The 25,034-nt window shown below is 38.2% G+C and overlaps 1 protein-coding gene across 1 annotated transcript in view; it reads left to right on the plus strand.

The window, feature by feature from the left end:
- LOC103036122 (LYR motif-containing protein 4) overlaps window positions 1-25,034 on the plus strand; it is an 89,095-nt gene that overhangs the window by 9,727 nt on the left and 54,334 nt on the right. Inside the window, exon 2 of the mRNA XM_007238633.4 lies at window positions 12,441-12,561. Coding sequence (XP_007238695.1) covers window positions 12,441-12,561 — 121 coding nt within the window. The remainder of the gene's footprint in view (window positions 1-12,440; window positions 12,562-25,034) is intronic.

Here is a 25,034-nt window from a genome sequence, read left to right on the forward strand (position 1 = left end):
TATGATGAAATAGAGCCTTCGTTTACCACATCAATGAGCCTCAGGCGCCCTAATTTGTCACTCTCTGGTTCATCGGTTGTCCTGCTTGGACCACTTTTGGTAGATATTGACCACTGCATAATTACTCTCTTGTCAGAGTGGCTCAGTCTTGCTTTATCTGCCTTTTTCTTGCTTCTAACAGCATATGTATGATAATGATCCAAAAATGATTTCTGATATTATCATGCATCCCTGATTAAGGAATGCTAAAGCAATGAAGCTTTTAAGTTTGACGTTTTGATTACACATTTTGCGATAACATATAATCCTTAATTAGTCCCAAAGTGGGGAATTTTCACTATTCATAATGCTGATTTGCAGTCACTTCAGAAAAGAGTATTTTACTACCTGCCCCACATCATGAGATAATTAGGCAGATTTGCTCAATTTCACAATTTCAAAAGGTCTTTCAATAACGGTCATATTAAATTATTATTTTTCCAGATTATTCTGTGGCATGTTTGGTGTCTGTAACACAATAGTTATTATTCTAATCTACTTTCATGTGCAGTTAAACATTAACAAAACGGAGATCAATATTTACGACATATTATCCCATAGTCTGGGATGGACGTAAATTCTTATTTTTGACAGAAAAATCAATCAGAAGTGTCATTATTTGTAGGTTCTCATGTTTTCAGCATTGATTTAGATTATTCTAAATCCGTTTATGCAGCCCAAGCTTAAAACCTGTATTTATAAATATTCCTGGAGGAGCCTGTTGTTTTGTTTTGCACAGTTAACTTTGCAGTTAATGAAATATGTTTTATCATGTTTTTTCTTTAAGCTTCTTTAAGTAAAATATGCACATGATATTGTGGCTATCAGTGTGTATACATGCTTATGTGTATCTGCAGTTGGACCATACAAATTGGATTTGGTCACTTAGGGCACAGACGGACTCTTAATTGGCTGTAAGCTTCTAATGTTTGCCTACAGGCTTCCTTTAGGTCTTCCTTTATCTCATTGTCTGTGGTCTGTCTCTTCAAGCTCCTTTAATGTATTTGTACAGCTCTGCATTCTGGAAGTGTGACTCTGTGTCGATCCTTCAGTTTAGCATGGTGATGAAGCTATAAGCTCCTATAGGCTGAGCTGCAGCCTAGCATGCTGTATGTGTGTGTTCAGCAGCCTCTGAAGTGTGTGTGTGTGTGTGTGTGTGTGTGTGTGTGTGGCTACAGTGTCCTCCACCTCCTGACTCTTTCTCTATGAAGCTGTGGTGCACAGTAAAGGTTGCATCTTCTGCAGCACGTTTGACCGCACTCAGCTTTTTTTTCCCAGTTGAAATCCAGTTCAGGGGAAGGATGTGTCTAATTAATAATACATACAGCATGTGTTTCCAAATGAAGGGCTCATTAAAGATTTAGGCTGTTTAATTGGTATCACTTTATAGAACTATGAAACATATTGTTGGTGTGAGTTCCTGGTGGTGCTCGCTCATGTTCGTGGTTTTCGCCGCCGCTGCCACACAGGCCTGCTGAATTAATCGAGTGTACTGTTGCCCACGGGTGATGCTACTCTAATTGCTTGACATAGTGAAAACAAGCTAATACAGGCTTATGTCACAGGGCCTCAGCTGTAGTGATGATCTTTGATTTAGTCGCTGATTCGATTGATTCGAGCTGTCGTTTTTTTTCCCACATTGTGTTCCACATAAACGTTTAATATCACTGCAGTGCTAAGAATGAACCACTGCCCAAATAATAGCTGCTCTGTAGTGGTCTATACTCTGGGGTCCTAAAGAACAGGGTGAAATAAATATAATATTATCAATAAACGTCTATATTCTGGTCTATTTGAAAACTGATTATTTGGGTGAGTAAAGCACTTAAGTTTATGTACAGTAAGCTTAGATTTCCAGATTTTCATTAAGGCTGGGTGCAGCAGCATTTGCTTACCGCAGTTAGAGCTACACGTAGATACCATGAGTGTTTCAGTAAGCCAGGGCGACATTAGCTAGCGGTTTGTCCCACATAACTTATTTTAACATGGTAAGCGTGCAGGCTACAGTCTGATATACTCACCTCTGAATGTCAAAAGAGCTAGTGCTTAGTGTGATTAGCGGCTAATGCTAACGCTGCTTCAGCAGTGCTAGCTGGGGTTAGCAGCAGGCTACAGGCTGATAATACTTACCTCTGATCATCAACAGAGCTAGCGCTTCGATTAGCAACTGATGCTAATACTAATCCAGCCTCTGTACTAAAGAAACTTTACTGAAACTACTGTATAACGCTGTACTTAAGCAGAGCAGCTTTACTGCTTTTTACAACCTGACTGGTAAAATTCATATATTTTAATGCGCACTGACGATTTTTGGGAAAATGAAAGGATTTTAAGTGCCCCTTATAGGTCCAGCTCCTCAGCTCCTACTGTGTGTAGAAAATGACAGATTTGACTGAGCAACATGTTGCTGAGTCTGAAGAATCTAATTTGGTATCATGAGTAATAGGCATGTGTGTGGATTTTGAAAGGACACAGGAAGGAATGCTTTTTTTCACACATTGTATCTCCTGAAGTCAGGCTGTCTGGCAGACTGTGGCCCTGTGGAAGAGAGATACTCACCACTGCCTGCTGTGAATCAGGAATATCTGCGCTGATGACAAAGACCAACTGTGCTCTGGTCTTTAGGCCACTGACAGCGCTCGTCACGTGTCTCCCGCTCGACCACCTTCGCCTTCTTACTCACTGAAGGCCAGAGGCCTCGGGTAAAGGCTGGTCACGCTCGGCAGATTGGATCTTAAATCTCCACCGTGTTGAAGTCCGCGTTGAAGTAGAGCTTCATAAATCCTGAGTGTGACGGGGAGCTGTAATGGCATACATGTTGCAGATCTGTTCATGATCTGATTCATTTTTATGTAGTGGTACGACGACTGTGTCACTCTGTCTCTCTGTGACCTTTTCAGAATTTGATAACTATTTTAAAACTACTGATATATGAACTAATTCATATTGATTATCTGGATACAATGGCACCTGTCAAGGGGTGGAATATATATATATATAGCTATGACTTTCCGAGACCATGCCTTGTCATGTCAGAAATATTATTAAGTAAGTGTTTTTAATGTTTGGCAGATACCACTATAACACATTTTTCTACAAGTAGGTTATTTAATTCACTTTTACTGTATTTATACTTTATATATCAATGAATCATGGAGAAATGTACCAATATTGTATTAGTTTTTGCTAAATTAAAGTAATTTAAGGCATTTACATGTTTAAAATTTAATTAGAAACTAGTGTGGTCAGTTATGTTATAGACTAGCAGTAATAATATTACAATAAAAATATTTATTTACACAGCATTAAATAGTTAGTGTTGCTCATAGTGCTTTATTATAGGCAAAAGCATTACATGTAATTTTTAAAAGATGTTTTCACTCTACACCTTTTTCTTAATATTTAATAAAAGCAGTTGCAGAATATTGTATTAAAAAAAGAAAATGATTAAATAAAAGTATGTTACAAAAAGAATAACAAGAAAGTGAGAATGTTTCAGCAAAACAAGAGGAAGAATAAAATTAAAATTGTTTATCCAGTTCTTATGAGCTGCTAATTATCAAGCCAAGTCCAATCTAACAATCAGAGACTTAACAGACGAGGCGTCCCTCTGAGAAATGTGCTGAGAAAGTCGATACTTTACTCATAACTCTTTAAAAATGAGCCATTATTAACCAGTTAACCAGTGAAGTTTTAATTCTGGAGCAGCTGGATGTCTTTCACTTTCTCTTTTTAGAGGCTGAACTCAGCTTTTTATTAAAGTAATAAATCAGACTCACACTGTTCACATTTTCTCCTGCACTGCACCACACACAGAACCAGGGGTTTTCACTGATGTTTAGCTGAACTAATGTACTCTGTAGCTCTAATAAGTACAAGATTTATTACTGTTTTACTGTCAAATTATATATATAATTAACTATATCTATATTGAATTACAGTTGCATTGTCCATCAGCGGTTCCAATAGGCACTTCTAAGTTTGCTATTTTTTTATTTTTGTTTGCAACAATGGAGACAACAGCTAAAGGAATACACAATCGTGTGCACAATCATAATTTATTATATAATAAAGTGATAAATAATGACTTTTAAATAACAACATTGTACACTTATTAGTATGGATGCACCAATCCAATATAAGGGCCACAGGGCCGATTCATGTAGTGAACCAATAAATGCACTGCATGCAGCTGTATGCCAGTCATTTTGGCTTTATGACTTTATGAAATTGAGTAAACTACAGAAATGAGACGCATACTGTATCATAGCAAACAACATGACTTACTCTACCCAACCTGGTGCCCTTAGCCTGTCATCAACCCCTTAGCAAGTAATCAAGCTTGGAAAAAAACAGTTACATTGCAGTTTACCACTACAACCATGCAATGACCAGTGTTGGGCACGTTACTTTGAAAAAGTAATTAGTTATAGTTACTCGTTACTTCTCCAAAAAAGTAACTGAGTTACTAACGGAGTTACTCCACTATAAAAGTAATTAGTTACCAGTAAAAGTAACTATCGCGTAGAGCTGGGCGATATGGGAAAAAATCTTATCACGATATAGTTTTCCATATCAGTCGATATCGATATGTATCACGATATAAATCAAATCACTTTGTGTCACACTTAAAGGTTTGTTTTTATTAGTGAGAGAATAAGGGAGTGATGGAAGTTTTATCACAATATTTTTTTCTGTATCTCCATAATTATTAGGGCTGGCCCGAATAGCATTTTTTGAGCTCCGGATATTTGGCAGTAATTGGTAGCGAATATTCCAATATTAGTTTTTAAAAAAAACAAATTAATCATGAACGCGAGCCAGAACCCGAGCTTGAACGTCAGCCTGACTCAGGCGCTGCATGAACTCGGGCTTTTTTCCAATTTTTTCCAATTTTCCATGACTGAAAAAAAAACTTGGGCTATAAGCTCAATATTAAATATTTCGTTTGTTTAGAAATTATTTTATATTCTTAAACCATGTTAAATTATATTAGATTAGTAGGGCTGGCCCGAATAGCGTTTTTTGAGCTCAGAATATTGGGCACTGATTGGCAGCCAATATTGGAATATTTGTTTTTAAAAAGACGGATTAAAAACTGATTAAAGTAAAACAAAAATTGCAACTCGGCCCCTTTAATTCACCACAAAGTTTTCCAAGACCCAGCCGGAAAAAAAAAGATTTCCCACCTTTTCCTCAGCTGGGTCGGGCTCAAAAAATGATTTGTGATAGGCTGTTTTTTGGTTTGTTTGTTTAAGCACTTAGGCTTTTGTACTGCTGCAGTGCAATATTTAGATTTTATATTCTGAAATTCGTTAGGTTTTATTTCTTTTAGCATTTTGAACTTTTTTTCCAATTTCAAATTTATTTTTTTCTGTTCGTTATGTTCTATCGGTCCTTGCGTTTTTTGTAGTTGAAGTTGAATTTAATATTGAAGTTCAATATTTCTAATTTATATTTTGAAATTCGTTAGATTATATTTATTATTGTATTTTGAGCTCACTTTAGTTGGTTATTTTCCAAATTCATATCTATTTTTCTGTTATTATTAAATGTTATTAGCTTATTAGCTTAGCTTGTCATTTAGCATACAGAACTTCTCACGGATTTTTAATGAATGTTGATTTATTAATTTAAAAGCTGTACCTTATTAAAAGTATTTTAAGCCAGACAGACACTGTGTGATTTTTTAATGAGTTTATCTGCACTTTTAAATGGTTTGTCCTGTAGGAAACGCACACGATTTGTATGCTGACACTGTTGTCTGACTGAGGAGCTGCTTTCCGTCAAATGCAGCCTGTAGGCAGGAAAAAATCCAGCCAGAACCGACCATATCATGAGCCAGTTTTAAAGCCAGTAATTTAGTAGAGCATTAAACTACAAATCTGAGATGTACCTGCTGTACTTCTTAATCTCTGCCCCCAAAACGGTCCATTAACTTGCTTGACAGACGCGTCAAATCCCCCGCGAGCACGCGCGGCGCACAGCGCACCGATTAATTCATGCGTTGAGCTTTAAACGCGCAGCTGAGCTGTAATTGGGGAAATATCACAAAAATCACAGTGTGATTTGTTACATTAAAAAAAAGACCATTTTCTTCCGCCTAATCTGAGAGGAAAGCGGTGTTCTCGACCGGCCCGAGTTCATGCAGCGCCTGAGTCAGGCTGGCGTTCAAGCTCGGGTTCGGGCTCGCGTTCAGGCAGATAATCTAAATGATAAATGATTTTGTGTTTTTGCACTTGGGCCATAAGCTCAATATTAAAAAGTTCGTTTGTTTAGAAATTATTTTATATCCTTAAACCATGTTAAATTATATTAGATTAGAGGAAAGTCATTTAGACATCATTCTTAAGGTGTTTTTGTCCTGTTACCGCTCCGCAAAAAAAACTCTTCCTTTAATCCGCGCCCCACATACACATTTTTGCAGCACCTGCCCCGAGGTCCTAATATAAATTGAATTAATTACATTTAGTGCTTAAAATTTACTTAAAATTTATTTAAAACGTGCTGAACAGTGCGGCCGTTTATTCCCAAAGTACAAACACTATGGTTGTTTGCGTGTGTCGGGCCATACTCCACTATTCTTTAGGGTTTTTTGTTGCATGCATGAGAATAACTATTACAATTTTCTTAACTATTTATTAATTTGCTCCAGCGTCTTCTGGATTGATTACACGTTGTGTTTTCGTTGTTTGCCGCGCCACTTAGACGGAAATGGAAATGAATGTTTATCGAATTCTATTGCACAGGCTTATCATCGTCATCGAGGGAAAAATTATCGCGAAACAAATCGATATCGTTATATCGCCCAGCACTACTATCGCGTTACTTTTTATTATTCGCCCGTCAAAAAAAGGAAATCAATTATGCATTTACTATTATTATTAGAAAAATAACAAAAAATAACAAACGAAAATAAACCCAAAATGTTGACAAAAATATAATCTAACGAATTTCAAAAAAAATAAAATGAAATTCTCCACACAACCAAAGAAAATTACTAAAACTTGTAATACTGAAAAAAGCGGAAAAACGCGTCTGGGGATGAAATTTAACAAACCAAGCCACACTCAAAAGAAATATGTATATATAAAACAAAATAATGGACAAAAACAACAATTTAATGCCCGTTAAAATGGTATTAATATAATAGCTTCACCAAAAGAGAATAGAGCTTAGATCGTGCCCAAAAAATCCGACCCAGCCGGAGCCCGTGCACATTCTGCCCAAGCCCGAACCATAAACTGTCATTATGAGCCTGACCCGATCCGCCCCATAAACTGTCTGTTTTCGGGCTGATTGAATGAGCGAAATATAATCAGAATTATGTTAATTAACACTGTAACATAGAAGCATAGAACTATTATTTAATTTAAATGATTTTTAAGAACAGCTACACACAATGCTGCAAGTCAAACGCGGAGGCGTTCACGTGCGCCCAGAGCTACGTGATTACAGTTTTCATTTTTATTATAGTTTAACTTTATTTTGTTTTTATTTTTTCTGTTCATTTTAGGGTGGGCTTGCTAGCACCAGCGCTTTACACAAGAACTAACGGACCACGAGGTGCCGCGCGCTCGGCACAACAACTCCGGCTGTACAACTCCGCTGTACAACAGCGCTTATAAATAAATTAAACACAAAAATGAGGGTATTCTATCAGTAATTTCAGTTCGTTTTAGTTAGTTTTATAAACACAAAATACAGTTCGAGATAGTTATGTTTTTCCTTTTAATTACCGTTTTTATTAGATTCAGTTAACACAAATGTTTTTCACTTTCAGTTTTCGCTATTTTGTTCGCTTTAGTGAACAATAATAATTGGTTACTTAGCAACATTGTGATTATCACACCAGAGCTTTATATAAAATAAAAATAGGAGCCTGATTTCGGGTCGGTCCTCAGGTCAGGTGGGATTCGGGCAGAGAATCTAAGCTCTAAAATAGAAAGCAGCAGCACCACAAAAACCGGAGCAGCTAAAAAGAGCTTAACGTCCTTAATTCGGAACTTGGGTTGTCCACGGCAATCACTGAATTGATTAGAGCACGCAAATCGTCACAATTGTGCCTCACTTCACCACGCCAAACCACAGGCACAGCGGCCAGAAGCTCAAGTTCACCGGACAGAGGAGGGGTTAACCAGGGCAAAGCGAAGTAAAAAAAAAAAAAAGTTCATAGAGCTGCTAAAGTAACGTGCAGTAACGGGGTGTCGGAAATGGTAACGGCGTTATAGTTACAGTCATAGTAATTAGTTAGATTACTCGTTACTGAAAAAAAGTAACGGCGTTAGTAACGCCGTTACTCCCAACACTGGCAATGACTGGCTGCTCCCAGTTAGCATTACAGCTCCAATCTTGCCAAGTCCAGCTTTTTAGCATCATGGCTAACCTGCTCCAACCCTGCTAAGGCTGACTGTTGTGTATGTTAGCATTATAACTCATGCTTTGCCAAGTCTGGCTGTTAGCATCATAGCTAACCTGCTCGAACCCTGCTAAGACTGGCAGCTGCCGGTTAGCATCTTTTAGCAAACCTGCTATTTTAAGGTGTTTAACTCAGGATCACAGTAACCCACAGACATGGTAATACCTAACTTTTAAGTGTTAATGTTTTGCTCTAAGTTTTAGCACCAGAAGAAACTGATTTTGTGCTTCTTTAATGGTATTGATAGGCTCTCTGGCTGATGTAGAATATTAAGCCTGTGCTGCTGTGGTCCTGTGGTCCAGTCACACTGTAATTGGCTGTAACACAGATCTATCATGCACCAGAAATGACTTTGGACGCACTAAGACCCTACAAATATGCGTGACTCTTACTTCAAAGCTCTGAGTTTATTTTAGACTGCTTTGAACTTGCTGTCAGTCACAGCATTCTGACGATGACTTGCTCTTCATCCGGCAACCGCTCCCTCTCTTCCCTCTTCTCCTCAAATCACAGTTTTGCATCTGTCATCTGCTGAGTGTCTTCAGACCATGATCTGAGGGTTGCATGCTTGTGTATGTGTGTCTGTGCGTGGTGTATAGTCTAATGATGTGTCAGAACTGGGATATAAATGGATGGGTGGCTGACCTGTACACTCTGGATGGTCAGTACTTCAGAATAGAGCTTAGATTCTCTGCTCGAAACCGACCCGACCTCCACTTGTCCGCATTACGCAATTGACTTGCGCTGTGTGACGGGGTGATCGTTTCTTAGTATTTTCTTAAAAAATAGGTCTTTGTTTCTTCAGTGTTGCAGTGTTAATTAACATCATTCTGAACAGATTCGCTTATTTTTAAACACATATATATATATATGTATATATATATATATAGTAGGCTAAGTTGTTTCAGTATATTGATTTTTATCCTTACACCACTAATACTGTAAATATAGGGGAATACTAATGATGTATTTAAAATACAATAGATTTTTGTGACCCCCCCGGTTTCCTTTGTTCCTTTGCTGGGCATTGAATCTAGCTTGCTAGCTCTTCTACTAGGCGTTTCTTTTGATTCTGGTATGTTGTTTGTTATCGATGCCCTTTTGATAGTGACCCTGCCTGTCTCTGACTACCTCTGTAACCCTATCCCCTGTGTTAATAAACTGTTTGATTGGTATCTGCATTTTTCTGTCCTTGGTTTGGCCCGCGTGACACTGCCCTCCCCCCTTTCATTCACTCTTTCTCTTCATTCAGTGATTTGTGTGAATGCTAAGCCGCTGCCGTTGCTGAAGCTGGCGTTGCCTTGTCTCCTCGCTGTGTGTCTGGGTGGAGGCACTTCCGCGGGTGCCAGGCAGCAACTTTGATGTTGGCAATCGCAGCTCCTGCTCATTGCACACTCTGTGCAGCCAGATGAAAAGGCCAGAGAGAGAGAGGAAAGCACACACTCGCTCCCTCACTCCCTCACTCACTCTCACTATTTTCCTCTTCAAAAAGCGAGAGGCGTTGTCAACTTCCATCCTGGTAACCAGCTGCCTAATGACTGCTAGCTTATTTAGCATGTTTCTGTGCATCAGCGCCGCTAATAAGCCGTGGCAGTCTGCGCGAGAGCATGACAGACTTATTTTCCAGCGTGCTCTGGCACATGTTCACTTCAGCACACAGTAGCCGTGGGCTGAGCCCCTTCTGCCCGTGGAGAAGCTCATCCTGCTTCCAGCATCTGGAGGCATTTCAGTGGCTGTGAGCAGCCTGGCCTCTGAAGGCCTGCTAATGGGGGAAGATCTTCATTTTTATGCAGGAATACCTCACGCTGAGACATGCTGAGCTTCAGCTCCGTCATCAGCACTGAGAAATGAGATCTCAAACTTATGGAATTCATAAGAGGGAAACATTGGTGGGGTTTTCTTTGATTAAAAAGAAATGAGAAGTTTCCTGAACCTTCGTCTCTGAGAGAGAAGTGTATGTATATTCAGCATGTTAGCCAGCATGGTACTTTTTGAGAAAACTTTTCATTATTCTTATTAACATTATGAACTTTTTTATGTATGTCCTACACAATCAATTCTAATCTAACAGCATTAGTAACGGTACAATGATTAACTGTTATAACCTGAACTATGTTTAGGAATGGCTAGATAGTCTATTTTGCAATTACAGAACTTGCAAATAGTTGCTGTGTGGTTACAATAGAAGGCAACATTTTTTACAATAAAAATTATTAGGGTTATGTAAAATAACAATTTCTGCTTATTTTAGAGAATTACTTTTGGTCTATTCATTCACAATTGTTTACACAGTGTACAGAGCAGCTATAGAGTTCAAACAATCAAACTTTCTTAACTTTCGGTGGACACTAGTGGTGTGCCATATCGTATCGTACCAGTAATATCGCCAACATTTTTAAATATCGTGAACAATATTATACCCTTAAATATCGTGCCATATCACCCACCCCTAATTATCACATCAGGGTACTACTTTGTTGCTGTTTTTAGCAAAAGAAAAATTTACACAGTTCTCATTTCCGATTATATATCTACTATGAAATATTGTGATGATATTTTAGGGCCATATCGCCCACCTCTAGTGGGTTATATAAAAGAAATTGTCGTTCTATCAGAAGCCAGAGCCACAGAGAACACTACTACATTTAACACGTGTGCATTTACCATTTAAACGATTTAAATTGGACGACGCATGGAACGCCTTTTAACGCCCACATGCGACCAGTTTAGGGGGGCTGTGCTTTTATGTGCATTGGCGGGACGGAGCAGTGTAAATGCAGCCTTAGTGTTTCAAACTGATACTGCAGATGTATTTAGAGTGTATAGACATCTCTGAAATGCTGCAATAAAATACTGCGTTACCCTCCAGAGATAAATGTGGTATTTATCTGACGTGCAGGTCCAGGTGGATCTGAATTTTAACATTTATTAATGTCACATATTGACATCGGCTGATGGTTACGTGAAACCTTCCCCTGTTCCCCACACTGTTCCCTGTTCTGTGCACTGCTGGTGAATGGAGAATGGAGTTGGTCTTATCTTTAACATTATGGATGTGACCTTCAATCCTTGCTTTTTGTCCTCTGAGATTTTTCCTGACCAGTTGACGTATTTTGTTGTGTTTTCAGAGCTAAAATGAAAAAAATTCTATTGATGCACCTAAATTAATTTTCATCAGATTGAAACATTTGGCTGAAAGATAATTATTGAATATATTGGAAAAAACTGGTTTTAATTTGCTTTGACACATTTTTACAATAACATTTATTAAATTAAGTATTTGTCAGCACACTATAATGTTTCTTATATGTAGATTTAGCAGTAGTTGCCTTTGCATTTCTAAAACCCTGCAGTGCTTTTAAAATTTGAAAAGAGCTTTAATAAAAAAAATGCTCTGGAGCTGTTTAGCTGTGATTGCTAACAGCTGGGTTATTGTATGTAAAACTGTGTGTCTTGGCTGGGTTGGCGAGGTCTAATAATGATGAGTTTCTTTGATTTACCAAATTGAAAACCTCTGGAATATAATCAAGAGGAAGATGGATGAGCACATGTCATTTTTGCACCAGGAGTGGCATAAAGTTATCCAGAAGCAGTGTGTAAGACTGGTGGAGGAGAACATGCCAAGATGCATGAAAACTATGATTAAAAAACAAGGTTATTACAGCAAATATTAATGTCTGACCACTTAAAACTATATAAATATGAACTTGCTTTATAGAATAAAACAACAATGTTTATTTTACTGAAACATAAAACTATAAATAGCAAAATCAGAGAAACTGATTCAGAAACTGAAGTGCTCTCTTAATTTCTTCCATACCTGAATTCTGTGTATCCTTTGCAATTATTGACTGAAAATTTTACAGAGGTTCCACCCATGTGTATAGCATAAAGCAACATGGCTGCAGTTTGAATTAATTGAATGGGTCTATGCTGAGATCAGTGCTGACTTGTCGCTCCTGTGTCTTGTTTCTGTCCTCAGGACTTACGCCCTGCGCAGGGTGCGTGATGCATTCAGAGAGAACCGGAGCGTGAAAGACCCGCAAGCTCTGGAGCTGCTCCTGAACAAGGCCCGTGACAGCCTGGCCATCATCCAGCGACAGGTACTGCTTACCCCTGCAGAACAGGAGCACGGCCATAGCCGTCATACAATTCAGCGCAGTGTTCTCTCTCGCTCTCTCTCTCTCTCGCTCTCTCTCCCTTTTCCTTCTCTCCTCCTTCTCTCCCCTGGGTCTCTCTAAATCCCTCCATCCTCTGAAGAAAGCGTGCCTGGTTGCTGATGCTGCTGCTGCTTCAGAAGCATATTGATGAGCATCTGGTGGGCGCCCACCTGTCCACTGGCATGAGGGTGGCATCGCCCTCATGCCACTAATGACCACTGATACCCTGCTGTCTTGTGCTTTGTTCCCATAATTCCATTCAGCGCTGGGGCCGCATCCCCAGGGATGGTGGCTTTCTGTCAGACTTTTTGTCCTTTTTAAGCAGCCCAATCACCGAAAAATTTTCTGGCCTCTCTCACCTGTTTGGCCATTTGTTGGCCTAAGTCAGAGTGTCCCTGATAAAGCAGAGTAGAGATTTTGCTGGTTAAAGAATACTGTAGGAGAAAGATTATGTGGATCGACACATTTTCCACCGATTGGAAAAAAGACAGAATGTGCTTGTTTTAAAAGCCATTTATTAGTGAGCTAATGTTTGGATTTGATCAAGTGTAAATGTGCCCAGGAGACTTGTGATCAGATTATAATCGGATCACTAAAGCGACTTTTAACTAAAATATATTTTCCTAATACTTGTATATATTTGTTACTGTTATGGATACAGGTTTCTCTCTGGCTCACTCTCACTCTGTCTAATTCTCACTCTCTCTCACATGCTTGTGCTTATTATCAGGTAGATGATCGACAGCAGCTTCCAGTATTGCTGAGCATTACCTTGCGATTTTTAAATAGTACTTCACATTTTGTGATTTGTTCCATGCGCTGTATAATGTCCTCCATTGATTCATCAGCCACAGACACAGTCAGTGTGTACATTTACCAAACATGCAAATTATCAGCATGAGACGTTTATTAGTTATTGTTGGACGAATCACTTATTTTAACAGTGTTAATTTAATCATCAGTGATTGTAGAAACTTCACACTAGACCTCAAGCAGTTTGGACTGTGTGTCTCTCCACTCTTCCTCCAGAATCTGCTCCCATGATTTCCGAATGAAACTTAAAATTTACTTATGGTCATTGACGACAACATTTATGGAGATGTGGATTTCATTTTCTAGCAGAACTTGGCACACTGCCAAAAGTACCAATTGGTCCTAATTAATATTCAAATGTTTTGAGATACTGACTTTTGGGTTTTTATGAAATAGATCACGGTGTATGTAATACATCTTTATTAGTTTCACATTTTTAACTGAATTACTGAAAAAAATATATATAATATATAATATGATATTAAATTTTTTTAAATGCATTCTGATACTATTTTAGGTATGAACAGGCTATAAACAACACATTAAATAACACTTTTAGTGTAAAATAATACATCTATTTACATTAATTGCGCAGTTACAGATTACATCCAGCACTGTATAAATTAGAAATAAGTGTATCATATATTTTTTTATGCTTTTTATGCATAACCTTTGTAATGGGAACATGGTACCTTTACTTGGGCTATGCTCCTGTTTAGACACATTATAATGAGCTACAGGAAGCATAACAAAATCACCTTTTGCACAAATGGAACGAAACAATCATTATTTGCAGCCTGAATACTAATCCGCTCTGCGGGTGCCGGTCATGTTTGTCCTGAAGTTATATTTCACTGCTGGCTGATATTCTATAGGCAGCCCTCCTGCTGAAAGTGCTTTAACTGCCAAAGAAGGTTGAAAAAGGTCATAAAAGTATCTTTGGGTCGTGGAAAGTTCTTGTTCTGTGATTGAGACACTCAGCAAATTTTAATTTTGCCCATATCAGCTGCTTCTGAATTAGATGTCACCTTTGGCTGAACCTCAGAAAGATGACCCTCATATATAAGGTGTTCTGGACAGCTCCTGCAGTGGACAGTGGCTGACAGCTAAAAGAAAAAAAAACTTTTAGTTTAAAGATTAAAGATCCTGCTGTGATCTTCAGTTATCTTCAAAATATCTTAAACGAATTGGACATGGATTTGATTAGTTAATTTTAAAAAACACACATATATATTTAATTTTATTTCTAACTTGTATCCCATTTTCTCCCAATCTACAAGGCAAGTTACCCAACCCACTCATTAGGACTCCCCCATCACTAGAGATGCCCCAACACCAGGAGGGTGAAGACTAGCACATACCTCCTCCAACACATGATAAGTCAGCAACCAACTCTTTTCTGCTCTCATGCAGCATTGCCGAGTAGTTTCACAGTGCGCTCGGAGCAAAGCACAGCAACTCGGTTCTGATACATCAGCTCATAGACTCCCTGTGCTGCGGACATCACCCTTTGGAGTAATGTGGGGAAAGAGCGCCATCTACCCCCCCAGAGAGGGCAAGGCCAATTGTGTTCTCTCAGGGCTCTGGCAGCTGATGGAAAGCTACATGAAAAGGATTCGAACTGGCGATCTCCTGATCATAGTGGCAGTGCCTTAGTCTGCTGGACCACTTGGAGCCCCTTGATTTGGTAAATTTGATGTGTATGTGCCAAAGATGAAACGTGATCACATATTAATTTGTTTCTTAATTGGCTTTGGAAGCTGACGAAACCTGGAACATACAGTATGTGGTTTATTAAAGGAAGGTTCATTGTAATCACCTCTCAAACCAAGTATTAAGAGAATTTTCAATGCACTGAAACTAAAGAAACAATACATAAACACATTTTAGTTAAAAAAAACTTTGCTTTGAATGACCAGGCAATCTGTGTAACTGTTGATGTTGAGGTATTTTTTTATGTTGTATTTAAATGTTTCCACTTCATTTTTGTATTTAATTTGCATATTGTAGGTTTATTCCAACGTACTTATTAAGGAGCAAAAATACTTATTTTCAAGTAATTAAATCTGCTATTCTTATGTAGCATTGGCTGTTAAACTTTTTGAACCAATGGGATTGGCAATATACAAGGCAGAAAACTTTCTGATTGGCTACCTTCTGCTCCTCATTCCCAGACCTTCCCCTGCACTCTCAGTATCGACCCTCGCCCCTTTCCCCTCAAAGAAACAGGATAATTTTTTTAGTCACTACTGTGTCACTACTGTGTCACTACTGTGTCACTGTTGGTGGTGATGTGCTGTGTCATTGTGGGCATTTGGGCTGCAGATGGACATGCATAAGGTGCATCACATTATAAAACAATACCTTATGCATTGGATGAACATTAGACAAGATATACAGATTTCACAAAACAATTATCATTAAGTTATATGATATTATTAATTTAACAGCATTATTTGTTAAGCTAAAGGTGAGAGTATGCCGATTTACCTATTATTTAGCCGTTCTTAAACTGAGCACAGTGGACTTAGAAACTCTTGAGAAGTTGTTAAATTGTACTGACTGAGAGAGTGAGAATTCTTCACAGAGGACACGGTGAATAAAGAAGTAAAAGACAGAAGGATGAAACACACCTCAGAGACTGGAGTAGCAGTATAAAGATAAAGTTTGGTTTTTGTACTTGTTCTGTGTCTCTCTCTGCAGCTCTGTCCCCGTGTACAGAAGACTGACTTTGATCTCTTACTCCAGAATCAAAGAGCAGCTTCCAATCAGTCTCTATAGGAACTGAGGATGTATTAGCGCTTTAGCTTTCGCCTTTTCTCCTTGCAGGGGAGAGATGTGTTTTAAAGGATAGGATAAAAGGCCTCTTTTTAAAGATTTGGGTCAAATGTGAAAGCAAGAAAATCTTAAACACACTCGCTTAGAACTGTCCTCAGATTCGTGGTTGTGCTGACTCTATGTTAGAAAGCAAAATCAACAGAATAGTAAATTATAATGTATTTATATAGCAGTTTTCAAAAAGAACGTGTCACAAAGCATCTTTACAGGGATCTGGGTCCAAGCCAAACCCAACAGTGACAAAAAAAAAAAAAAAATCTCCCTGAGATCAAAAAGCAGAAAATGTTGAAAGAAAGCAAGACTCAAAAGGGGAACCCGTCCTCCTCTGGTTGACACTGGAAAGCAGAACGACAAACATCACTGGACAGAAGAGCGAGATAATGAAGAGCTATAGTTAATGTGACAGCAGGTTATGAATTATGAGAATGTGAGTGAGTTTTGGACACGTGCTTAAGTGTTAATATAAAAAGTTTGTGCAGGTTAAACAGGCATATGCACCGCTATTATGTATTTAGTATGGTGTGGATTAATCTGTGAGGATCCAGAGCAGAACTGTATCACAGCAGGCAGTTGGGTAGTGAAGAAACAGAATACGAATACTACAGGTGTAATGTAGTGATGTGAGCAGGGTGTGGAGTGTGGAGATGAACAGCAGAATGTTTAACCATCTGAATTTTGTGTAGATGGGAGAAATTTCTGCAAGCAAGTAAGGAATTACAGTATGTCAAGTGGCTTGTATTTAGCAAAACGATCTGCACACCACCAGACAAACCACCAATTCAGAGGCTGGGCTAACATTATCATCTTAAAGTGGAGCAAAATCTCATTTCAGATACTTAACTGATTACAAATTTGATCAGAAATCACATGGAGATAAGAGTAGGGCAGTAATTCAGCTGTAGTTCATGAGGCACATTTCATAGCATTGTTGAGTTGCTGGTTCTTTTGGAGTGCAGGTTCATTAGAGATATGGATTATTTACCTGTGCCTATGTGGACCATTAAATTACTTAAATCTACCGTTATAGTGCTTCTAATCAAAACATCTGAGTTCAGCTGAATCATGCAATGTCCTCTTTTCGAAAGAAAGTATTTATTTTTTCCTTCATTTAAATCCAATGTGATTAAAATTCCCATCCCTTTATCTGTGTGAAACCCCGCTCAAAAAGTTGCCCATCCAAAGAGAACATAGTATTTGTATAGCCCTTTTTACAACATGGTATTGTCACAAAGCAAATCTGGACATAAGACTAAAAGAAATGAAACAAAATACTGCCTTAAAGCAGTGCAAGAAACGTTTGGAGGAACCATGTCTCCCAAAAAACGGAAAAAAAAACTTCCTCTCATCAAAACTACTAATACATGACTAATAAAAAGTCCATTATTATGTATGGGTGCACTTTCACTGATACCCTGAGCAGCAGTGGCAGTAGTAAAAGACTGTCAATCACTCATATAGTTTATCTAAGTGTTATAGTTGTTGGTTAGTTATTAAGGCTGTGTAATTGTTGATATGATGCAGTATAAAAAAACTTTATATTTATAAAATCAAAGTCAAGAGTCAAAGAAAATATATATATACTTTTTATGCAGTCAGAACTGAGGGATGTGAAGGCACTGCTATCTAATGGTCAAGGTTTAAACACAACACATATTGAATCAATGTCTTATACTATTCTTTTTATGTAAACTACTTATTAAAATCTATTGTGTTTTTGTGAATTGAGACAGTACTGCAAAACAAATTGTGTTACTCTAATATATCTTAATGTATTGTTTTTATTAGTACACGCCTTTTATAACCACTGAATATGAAAAATAGTCATGTAACCTGCTTAACACATTTGTGTGGGTGTGCATGCCCTATTTTTCTCTTTGTGCTTTTTTTTCCGTGCACATATGTGAAGACACAAGTTGGTGTGACTAAGCAGGCGGTCTCTGCCAGCGACTGATGTGCTGAGTGTTTTGCGTGTGTTCCTGTTGTCTGTCATGGCTGGTGTGTGTGTGTGTGCATGTGTGTGAGTGTGTGAGTTTTAAGAGAGTTTGTGTAGGTGGCTCCCACTTCTCTGGTGACAGTGCAGCAGTGTAGTATGCAGTCCTCTGTGTCTGAGTCACACACTCACACACACACATGGTGCACGGACGTGCTTCATGCTGCTGAAGGAAGCCGGACCCTCTGCCTCCATCTCCATCCTCTCTCTCTCACACACACACACACACACACACACACAGACACATGCACACTCATGGAGCAAATGTCCTGCTGTGTGTCGTGACACTGCAAGCACATATGCCACCATACACCCACACCCTGCTTCTGAAGGGCATGGGGAGACCTGACTCAGGCGTTATGTCTTGTGTGTGTTTTGGGTGTGTGTCTATGTGAGGGGGGCCCAGTGGGGCTTCATAATGTGGGTGAGTGGTACACACTTTGCCCTCTGTACACACCTTACTGCTTAAAGATGATTTTCAGTACAATTGAAACAGTGATGTAAGTTATCTGACGTACATCACTGTGCAAAAGGTCATTTATTTTATTTATTCAATTAGTTAAAACCTCCATTAAACTTTAATTAGGTGGGTGCATAAGGGGATCAAATATTAGGGTATTTCTTTGCAGTATCTTTCAAATAAAAAGTTACTGAGCTTTCATACTGCAAGTATTCATCAAAAACTTTATTTATATGATGGCACTTTAAATTTTAACTTAACTTATAACCTCATTTTACTGAATTCTTATTTTGTATTTCTACCCCAAACTTCCATAGGTGGTTCAAAAATTACCCACTTTCATTTCCTATAGACGTTCATAGGCACCATTGATTCTTGTCAACTGTGAGTGTCAGGAATAAATATTTTGGACCACACAGACTATATAAAGCGTCATTTTATATATTTTGTGTGAAGGAGTATGTGTGTATCATCCATCATAAATTTGACCTCCTTTCTATATTAAAAAACTAGCTAGCTAGCAAACCTAGATGGATGGAAGGATGGATGGATATACTGTACAGAGAGACATACCAACATATAATACGCAATATAATACAAATGATTAATCAAAATGACCAAAAGTGGAATAAAGACATACTTAAAGTGTGAGGTCCATTCCATTCACTTGTGCATCAAAGGGTAACATGACATTTACTTTTTTTCCAAAAACTTAAACAAAATGTTGTAAATGTTGTTAATGTATTCAGATACTTTACTTTAAGTTTCATCCTTAACTGACATAGATTTGCAAATGTGCAGACACAACTTTTTGTCTCTTTAGCAACTAAACATAAACCTATTGGCACCATGCCTAATACCAGGTCTGGGATAGGGGTGTTTAAAGCCCCCCATCTATAGAACTGTTGAAAACTTCATAGCCACAAAGTTTCAGGCCATATAAATTCATAACTGTCAAGAATGTATCACCTGGAGAACTGCATTGAGCACTAAGGGAGTTCACACAGAACAGATTGGGCGTACAGTGCGAGGAAACCCGTGTCCCTGGAACAAGCCCAACCCATCCGGAGTCCCTTGGGAAAACCCACGCAAACAGGTGGAGAACATGGAAACTCCACCCAGTTAGGGACTGGAACCCAACCAGCGAGCCACAGTGCTGCTCACAGTGCATAAAAGTCTCCAACGCTCTGCTGACTCAACACTGCAGAGTTCCACACCTGCTGTTAGAGCCTCCATATTAATGCTTACGGGTTTAAAATGGGATATTATAGCTTTATAAAAGCTTCAGTAGGTGTAATTTGTAGATGGCCTGATAAGGTTGTCCTTAAAACTGCCTGAAAGTGGTTAAAGAGCCATTTCTAAGACTCTAAGATTCCAGGTGTTATCTCTAGTTGGAGAAAATTTGGAATCGTGAGGGCTCTCACCAGTTAAAGTGACTGGCCTACCGAAACTGCAGTAACAGCTCTTCCAGAAAATCCAAAAAAAAATCCAGACAAACATCTGATAAACTGCAGGGATCACTTCTTTCAGATAAGCATTATTGATCCCATTGTTAAACAGGCATATCTTTTTGCAAACCAAGAGGAACAATTAAAGGATCATTTCTCATTCGCCAAAGAACACCGTTTGACTGCCAAGCATTTTTAAAAACTGATTTGAGGAGTTATACAGGGAAATTGGAGTTTGGGACATTCGCGCATTCCTTCATAATACCAAATCTATGGACGTGAGGCCCTAAAAGAGAGAATCCAGGCCGTAACATTATTGAATGTGTATGAGATTACTTGAATGGTGAGTAAATGGTATAAATGCATCAGCTTGCATTCATTTTGTTTCTGTTATAAATAAGGGTTCATTAGTTAGTTAGTAAATACATGAATCACCAGCAAAATCTGTTCTTCCCATACTGTTGTGTTACATGGGCCAATAAAAAGGGGAGTCACATTTTGCCACGACTTTAGTTCTTTTTCTTTTTCTGTTGTTTAATGAGTTTCCATTGCCTGCTTCAGCTTTCTCTAATTGGTCTGAAAGTATGAACCTTCTAGAAACGTCCATTTATACTGCATACAAACAGCATACAAATGTTTAGTTGCTCCAGGCTGTGATCCAGACCATTGTTCAGAGCACTTTTCCACCTGCTATTTTTGGTTTAGACCAAAATTGAGAAGTCAGAATGCCTAAAAAAGGCAGGTATGAAAGCATCATTAAACATTAATTTTATAGTTTGTTGTTGTAACTAAATATACAGACGTTTACTCATCATTTTGAGCACATACCAAAGCACACCTTCACCCTCCATTCTCTAAAGGTCTTATAAAGGAAAAAGCAGTAATGAGTCACTTTTAAATGCAGCACGTAATATTGCATCTATCCACAGCCCCTCCCTGAGCTCTTGGTTGGTGCTTTGCTCAGCTTGGAAACAGTTTAAAATTTACTGCACCATCCTCTCCCACCCCAAACAAAACCTGCTCCCATTCGTTTGATATATACCCTCATGCCCTTTTTACTGGGAGGCCTGAGGATATTAAAGTAAATGTGTGCTATGCAATATTGATGTGCCCCCTATCTCAAAATGCACTTAAGTTAGTGTAACAAGTATAAAAATCTGTGGCTCCGGGTAGCAGCCCATAGCAGAGTGCAGGCGTCTCCACAGGAAGCTGCCTCCCTGCCTCTGCTGTTCCAGATAGAATTTTAATGAGATTCTTAATGGATTTCACATCTGGTTTTCTATCTGGGTTCTCGATATTTTCATCTCACCACAAAGACAATATAGATATATTTGTATGCCTTACTTACTGGCACTGCCTTGTCATTAGCTTTGCTGACTTACAGAGAATAGTAGGGGTGGGATAAAATATTGATGTGTTTTTTTTTTGTTTGTTTGCAATATATTGTCAATACATGACATCACATATTAATATTTTTAGTGACACAGACACTCTAAACTCCCTAATTGACCTGTGAAAGTTACTGCTTCATTACTCCATAAATAAGGATAAAGAATATTGCAGTAAAGAATATTGGTTATTATGTTAAACTGGTAACTATGTTAAACTGACACCAATAAACCCTTAATTCCTGATATTTGCTTATTTATTAGTATTTGATCCTTTTCAGTAACACAGAGAACAGAGAATTGTGATTATATTGTAATGCAAGATACCCTATGATTCCTACCCAAGCACATAGCATTTCACACTTTGTGTAAACAGCAATATTGAAACCTAGATAATAATAATTGCCCTAGTAGTTTTGCTACCATTGTGAATTTAATAATCGATCTATCTATCTATCGATCTATCGATCGATCTATCGATCTGGGGGATTACAATTACAGGGATTTGGGGGAGGGCGCTGGGGGATGAAGATAAGGAAATAATTTGGGGAAGATGAGATAACAGGGGAAAAATAGAAAAGAAGTTTGAAAGCAAGTTTGATAGAGGAAAAAATAATAAAAATAAAAATTATCTATCTATCTATCTATCTATCTTAACACTATAATACTTTTAATACACAAAATACTTTCAAAAAGATGAATTATTTGACAAATTAAAGCAAGAACATTAGCTGTTTTATTACAGTATTACAAGAATTATACTAATATACTTTGAGAAATACCTGAGGTTACTGTTATGTCCCCTCTTTTGCTTTATATTATGTCTTTAAACGTTTGGAAACGTATTGCTGGAATAAAGAGAGAAATCTGAAGATTATTAATAAGGATCATGAATAAGATACAGTATGCTTCGTTTGCGGTGGTATTCCCTTGGCCTGAACTGAGAACTGGATTTCCTTAGCTGTGTAGGATTTGATCAAGTGTGACCATAACTCACCATGCGGAAAGCCCGCGATACGCAGGAGCTGATCTGAGCTGCTGGCACTGAACCAAGTAAAATTGGTTCAGAGCCTCCCTCTCACCCAACCCCTACTTTTCTGATTCATATTTATGCTGCTCGCTCTCACTGGAGTAGCGGCGGTAAATTTTCCTAAAGCCGAAATGAGCTTGACTTCATATGGCAGAGCCTGTAATTCTGCCTGTGGAGAGTTGAAGTACTGTACTGCGGCTCGCTTAACCGGGGCACAGCCTCACATTAAAGACCTTCCATACGTCTCTCTATCCATCTATCCTTCCACCTGCAGTAGGGTTGCAGCAGTAACCAGTTTCGCGGTTTACCATGGTACAGAAATGCATAGTTATTTTACTAAGGGGTGAAAAAAATATTGATATCATATCCTAATATAAGCATTAATTTGTTTTGATTTGTTTTTGTTACTAGTTTACTTTTGGGGGTCGCCATTTTGCTCCTGTTCCACAAGACGTGCCCACAGATGTCACGGTTTGAGAGTATTCTAGTATTCTTCGGTTCCCAATGTGAACAAACGTTCCTGGTTCTGGAACCTACTTTTGTTGTGGAAAAATGCTGAATGGTTTAAAATTTGGTTAATGAACCAGACCAGTACTGGCTCCACTTCCTAAACACCTAAACCATTTTTGTGACATATTTCCTATTTGTACATTACATAACAACTTACAATTCTTAGTAGATTAAGTATACCACAGTTAGATCTGACCCTGCAATGTGATTGGCTAAGAGGCTTTCTATGAGTGCCATTATCAGCCGTTAATGCACTGTAACTGAAGCTCTCCATGTATTTCTCCGCTACAGGTAACATAGCAACAATGCAGCGCTTACAAACCAAACAGCGCTGCTACAAACAGAGCAGCAATGAAACTATTTTAACTCACAAAGTGTTTATCATCCTGTCTTCCTCATCCTGTCTAACTCAAAATCTTTTAATAAACAGTGATAATGAAACTATATAATCGTAATACTGTATAATCGCAATAATACACTCGAGGTTTGTGCTATAACGTTTAATATTGGCACTGCTGTGCTGCTCTGCAGTACTCTGCCTGTGGCTTATTTTACTTAGGGGTGGAAAAAATATTGATATCATATCCTAAAGTAAGCATTTATTTGTTTTGATTTGTTTTTTTTACTAGTTTACCTGTAAAGATTGATGGCAGGCAGTGGTTCCTTAGTGTTGTGTTTAAAATATGATATATTGAATCATAACCCCTGTATTGTGTGATTACATAATATTTTCTGAGATGAAGATTTTGCTCTATAAATATCTGTTGAAATTCCAGATGCAGTCATTTTATATGTCTCTGTTAGCATCTCCACTGGTCTGATCGACACACACACACACACACACACACACTCACTGAATGTAAAAGAGCAGTCTCAGGAGGACGTAAAGGAGAAGTCTCTAAAGCTGTTTGTCACAACTTTACTTAAGTGCTTTGTTGCCAGTGCAGTTTGCATACAAACTCTATACTCATGTGAACTCTTGAAGCTTATCCCGTGGGGCGGCGGCTCTCACACTTCAGCAGGTGTGTTGGTTTGAGCTGATGCTTGCAACTTTAGTCGAGCAGCAGGTTTGTCAGTTATGTTCTCGATTCTTTCAGTCTGTTGTGTATTGCGGGCTCTGTGATGTCCATGATGTGGAGAATGTAGATGGAATTGCAGAACTGAGTCAAAAATACTTTAAACAATGTGAAAAAATAGAATGAAAATTGGTATCAAATTAATCAAAAACTGAATTTACTCTTTTAGCACCTGAGCTTACTACACATGTCCCTGTGTGGGAATTATCTTTAAAAGATAAATGATGGCTAAACTAATAGCATCCAAAGTTTTACCTTCAGAATTTAAAACCAAACAGTACTGCTAAGATTTTTTATTGTTCAGGACAACATTTTTTTCAGGGATTTTTCCAACATACTATAGACAAAAGGTAACAGACACAGCGACCATGTTAAATCCCAAACGCACCTCACGAGCAGGGCAAAATTAAAGGAGAACTCTGGTGTAAAATTGTATATAGTAAAACATGATAAATAGTACTAACTTTGATGAATAGCACACCTCCGCTCCCCCACAGCGTTCCAAGATCCAGAAATTTTAACAGTTCATCCGAACACCCTTCAGACTGGGTGACATGGGGCAATATAGAGGTTATGAAGCAATATATTGTGACCTTGTAAGCAATTAGGAAAACTGGGCAAGCACACAAAACATACTGTTGGAGTACTTTTATATATTGTTTTTTCCTTACCCACCCCACTTATATGTATAGGGAATGGTGTGTGTTCTGTGTGTAGAGTATTGCAAAGACTAATGCAAGATTTAATATAACAAATATATTCAAGTTGAACATGCATTTGATCTTCTTGTGTTCCCATAGCAACGCGATCTAGGAATTTTGACAGAAATCATTTCTCCAAATTCACCTTGAAGTTTGTAGATT

The sequence above is a fragment of the Astyanax mexicanus genome, chromosome 6, assembly GCF_023375975.1.
Source record: "Astyanax mexicanus isolate ESR-SI-001 chromosome 6, AstMex3_surface, whole genome shotgun sequence".
NCBI classification, from domain to species: Eukaryota; Metazoa; Chordata; class Actinopteri; order Characiformes; family Acestrorhamphidae; genus Astyanax; species Astyanax mexicanus.